The sequence below is a fragment of the Barbus barbus genome (genome assembly GCF_936440315.1).
Source record: "Barbus barbus genome assembly, chromosome: 32".
In the NCBI taxonomy this organism is placed as follows: Eukaryota; Metazoa; Chordata; class Actinopteri; order Cypriniformes; family Cyprinidae; genus Barbus; species Barbus barbus.
Window position 1 is genome coordinate 29108965 of NC_136760.1, and position 5000 is coordinate 29113964.

General features: G+C 37.1%; 1 protein-coding gene across 1 annotated transcript in view; it reads left to right on the top strand.

The window, feature by feature from the left end:
- The window catches only part of LOC306852758 (uncharacterized protein), a gene marked incomplete at its 5' end in the record, with an annotated part of 14453 nt that overhangs the window by 7065 nt on the left and 2388 nt on the right, over positions 1-5000 (top strand). Inside the window, 2 exons of the mRNA XM_079389823.1 lie at positions 681-820; positions 4966-5000. The exon at positions 4966-5000 is cut by the window's right edge and continues 194 nt beyond it. Of these exons, the coding sequence (XP_079245949.1) occupies positions 681-820; positions 4966-5000 (175 nt within the window). The remainder of the gene's footprint in view (positions 1-680; positions 821-4965) is intronic.

Below are 5000 nucleotides of genomic sequence, written 5' to 3' on the forward strand. Positions count from 1 at the left end.
CTCTTTATTTCAGTGCACTTACATAATGTACTTAAAGCAATCTATTTTCACGCACTAATTTTGTACTTAATATACTGAAAATGATTCTTTTGTACTTCTTAAGATAAACTTAAGATCATCTAAGTGTACTCGACTGTGCTATTTTGGGACACCATGAATATGAAATAAAATGTGCTTTTAACATAATTTCTCTGTATTTAATAAATGTATGGTTTCCACTTGCAGTACACTTGAAACCATCTTTCATACACTTTTAAATATACTCATCATACATGGAAAATACACTTATTAATTATTTAAAACATAAGAATAATATATAATGAATATATACAAAATGTATAAGTGATATCACTTATTGATAGTATATATAAAAATCTACTAAAATGTTATGTAAAGCGATCGTAGCACACTTTTAATCAATGCAGTATACTTTTGCAATTGCACTGATGTACTACTAAAGTAGAAATATACATTTAATAAATTTATTTATAGTGTTTAACTTTTACAATTTTATTTAGGACAAAAAATAAAAATGTACTACAAATGCACTTGTATTTAAGTGTTTTTAAGCACAGTCAAGTACACTTTATGTGTGTGTGTGTGTGTCTGTGTGTGTCTCTGTGTGTGCGTGTCTGTGTGTGTGTGTGTGTGTGTGTGTGTGTGCGTGTCTGTGTCTCCAGGTCACGGAGTGTTCTGCATCGATCTGAGGACGTGGAGCGGCTCTGTTTCGGTCGCGAGTGAAGCTCAGGTCGGAGCGCAGCAGCAGAACTTCAGCAGCGTCTCCATCGAGCAGCTGCCCGACGCTCTTCAGGCCATTACAGTGAGCAGATTCTAAATATCACTCAAATCTCAACTACGTTTTTGTATGTTTTTGTATTTTAATTGTTGTGGGATCCATATACTATGGTGGCGAGAGAGTTCAAAGCACTGCTACTTAAGAAAACGCATGCAAATAGAAAAAGCTCCAGCAAACTAATCAGCTCCCTTCCAGAAACTCGAGCTGCATCGAAAGCGCTAGGGGAATGCCTCCAGCGTGACCGCGCTCTGAACCAGAGTGTAATCTGTCCAATGGATGGGCAAGACGTCATAGGCGGGTGATGTCACCGACCGGGAAGCATAAAACCACATGCGGTGGAGCCGCAAAATCAAATCCCTAGGAGCTTGTGAACCGTTTTGTAGCATTTTAAAATGCTGGTTTAATGTACTAAAATAGTGATGCTAAAAGATATGCAGATGAGCCCAGAATATATTAACACAACGTTGTAGCATTTTGACCAATCAGACACACAATTTTGCATTTGATTTAACAAATCAATTAGTTATTAGATTAACAAATGGTCACAGACCCCCCCACCCAATACACATACTGGTGCTGGTGTGTCTGTCACCGACTCCAGGTCTCTGGTACCATGGCAACCCATCTGATAACACTGGTTTTATTGCTCAAAGGAATGCGGGTAGGAAAGACACATTACACCATAAAAATGGACTCTTCTCTACTTAATTAATAGAAAACCCTTCTTTGGATGAACACACACATCTTTAGGTCATTGTGTATATTATTACTGTTCTTGTATATGTTTTTGTGTATTGTACACTGTTTTCTGCATGCTTATGATAGATCACTAGTTAATATCACTTTAGCTGCATCATGTTTAGTCTCTATCAATTCGTCTTCGGATGATCTAATTGAGAGAGAATATTACATGTCAATACCTATGGAACATATTAGTATCCTAAGAATCTTTAGAAGTTTGTGCATTAACCCAGGTGAATTACCGATGCAAATTACCATGTTCAGAGACAACGGGTCGTAAAACTTTCCCTCCAAACATCCAGGACTCCATTGGGTATTTGACACCCCAGAGGTGTGACGTCTATAGCAGATAAGCTCTCACTTCAGAGACGCCCAGGCAGTCTGCGGTTTTGTTAGATCCCAGGAGGATGTGAACTAGAACTTGTTCTGGACCCTCTAAGTTTTTGTGCCAGGCCTTTGCGGCCTTGTCTTTCCATTCAACCAAGCTCCTTGGACCACAGCAGACCTCTTTCTTCGCTCTTTTTCACTTTCTGCCTGGAAAGAACATTTCCACCTGAGAACATCTTTGGATAAGCTTTCCTCTCTCGTGCTCAGCAATGACAACAGTTCAATCTGAGTCATCCGTGTTGATCTCCTCTTCTATACGAGTCAAAAGCTTTGCAGTGGTAGCTCTAATTGTTCCGCGCTTCTGTCTCATCCGCTCGTGGCGTTCAGTCATTTTCACTCGCTCACTCGTGTAACCGCGAGCAAACTCCAAACTTCCTTTTAAAGTTCGGTAATAAAGTCCAAATTCCCGGGTTTCAGCACCATGATATACATAGTCTGGAGCGAAAAGATGAGACTGGAACCTTTCTGCTTTGCGGGAACTTTTACTGAACAAAGCTTATGAGAAAACAAATGACGATAAAAGGATTAACTAAACATAGACGGCTCGCAGCAGGCCAACGATCCTAGCATACTCCTCTTTCTCGTCTCTCGCGCTGCTGCTCATGGGAAATGTAGTTCGTTTGAATATATTGTGAAGGTTAACAACAATCACAAACATTAAAGCAATCAGAATTCTTATATTTATTATTGTTCAGTGTTAATTAACTGCAACTAATAAATTGCAACAATATCAGTTATCATCAATCAGGTATCCCGGTCTATCTCGACACCTCTACTGTCTACATGGCATCACTAGGTTCTGTCGTTCAGAAACATGGCTTTTCATATCACTGCTATGCTGATGACTCTACCTCTCATTCCATCCTGATGATCCGACGATACACATTTCTTGCTGGATGAAGGACCATAAGCTTCAACTCAACCTTGCCAAGACAGAACTGCTTCTGGTTCCATCAAACCCATCACTTCATCACAATTTCACCATCCAGTTATACAGCACATCAACCATAACTCCTTCAAAAACAGCCAGAAACCTTGGAGTTATGATTGATAATTAGCTGACTTGATAAAACTGTCCGGTCCTGCAGATTGGCTTTATTCAACATCAAGAAGATCAGGCCCTTTCTTTCAGAACATGCTTCACAACTCCCTGTTCAGGCTCTTGTTCTGTCCAGACTGGACTACTGCATTGCTCTCTTGGCAGGTCTTCCTACCATCTCTATCAAACCTTTACAATTCATCCAGAACACGGCAGCAAGATTCATTTTTAATGGGCCAAAAAGAACGCACGTCACATCTCTGTTTATCAATTAGCACTGGCTACTAATAGCTGCTTGCGTAAAATTCAAGACATTGATGTTTGCCTACAGAACCACCTCTGGCTCTGCACCCCTTCACTTAAATTCATTACTTCAGACTTCTGTGCCTCTAGAAGTGAACGTCGCTTTATTGTTCATCCCAAAGTGGCACAAAATCACTTTCACAGACTTTTAAATGAAATGTTCCCTCCTGGAGGAATGACCTGCTCAACTCAATCCAAGTCCTCAGCCATCTTCAAGCATCGGCTAAAAACACATCTCTTCCATATATGTTTGACTCTATAACTCTCTATTCTAATTCTGTTTTTAAAAAACACAAACAAACAAAAACAAAAAACCTAGCACTAGCTTTTCTAATCTTTTTGTATTCTATCTATTTGTTTTCTTTATTTATTATACAATTAGCAAAAGCAACAACCTTGCTGTACTGTGTTAAGCTAACTGAGACATAGCACTTGCATATCGTTGCTCTTTTGTTGATTTTGAATGCTTCCATTGTTCTTATTTGTAAGTTGCTTTGGATAAAAGCGTCTGCTAAAAGACTAAATGTAAATGTAAACGAAGCAGTTTCCCAGAACTCAACACAGCGTGACGTCAGCTTCTCATTCTCCATATACACATGTAAATAGAAATAGACATACATGGATACAAAAATTTAATATTTTTGTGACCCAAACTGTATGCAGCGTGGTCATATAATAAAAATAAACATAATATAGGCCTATAAGCTATTTATTTAGCCTATTTATTTATTTTAATAGTAAAACAGTTCATTTTTGGTTCATTTTTGCAAGGGAAGTTGTAAAAGTAGCCAGCTTACATAATGTTTCACAGTTACAGTAATTGTGTACTTCGTCAGCTTATTTAGGCTAATAATATCCCTGACATTGATAAGCATGTCCCAGCCGGGTTCGTCACTTGTTGCGGTTCCCTTAAACATTTCCAATGTGGTCTGTTCATATTTCTAACGCGTTTCTGTTTTCGCTGCGTGTTTTGTATTTGTGAGTATTTGCAGCACATATGCTGTCAAACTGATGATGTTTTCTTAATTTGCAGGTGTTTTTTTATTTTTTTATTTGCATGTGTTTTTTTCTATTTGCAGGTGTTTTTTTCTATTTGCGTGTTTTTTCTATTTGTGTTTTTTTCTATTTGCATGTGTTTTTTTCTATTTGCATGTGTTTTTTTCTATTTGCAGGTGTTTTTTTCTATTTGCAGGTGTTTTTTTCTATTTGCATGTGTTTTTTCATTTGCAGCGCGTTGAGCTCTCTCGACCACCGTAAAACACTATTATTATAATTAATAATTATTATAATGTTTGCAGGTCAAACTGACCCAAATGGGTTTTATAAAATGCACCAAAAATCACACAATGAAAAATAGTAAATCATAGCACTGTGAATAGCAAGCACATAACTTTGCAAAAACACAATACAAAAATTAAACAATCAATATGAGAACATAATGATAAATAAAGCTCTAATATGTTTACTGTCAGTGTATATATATATAAGCGTATTTGTTTTCATTTTCACAAACTGTGAATATGTATAAATTATATATATATATATATATATATATATATATATATATATATATTATTATTATTATTTTTTTTTAAATGGATCTTTACTGTCCCTGATATGTTTATTATTTTGTATTTGAGGCTCATTTTGAATTTCTGATCAGTGGATGATGTGGATCTGCTGGTGTTTGTGTCTGCAGGTGAAAACCAGCAACCTGCACAGTCACATGAAGCG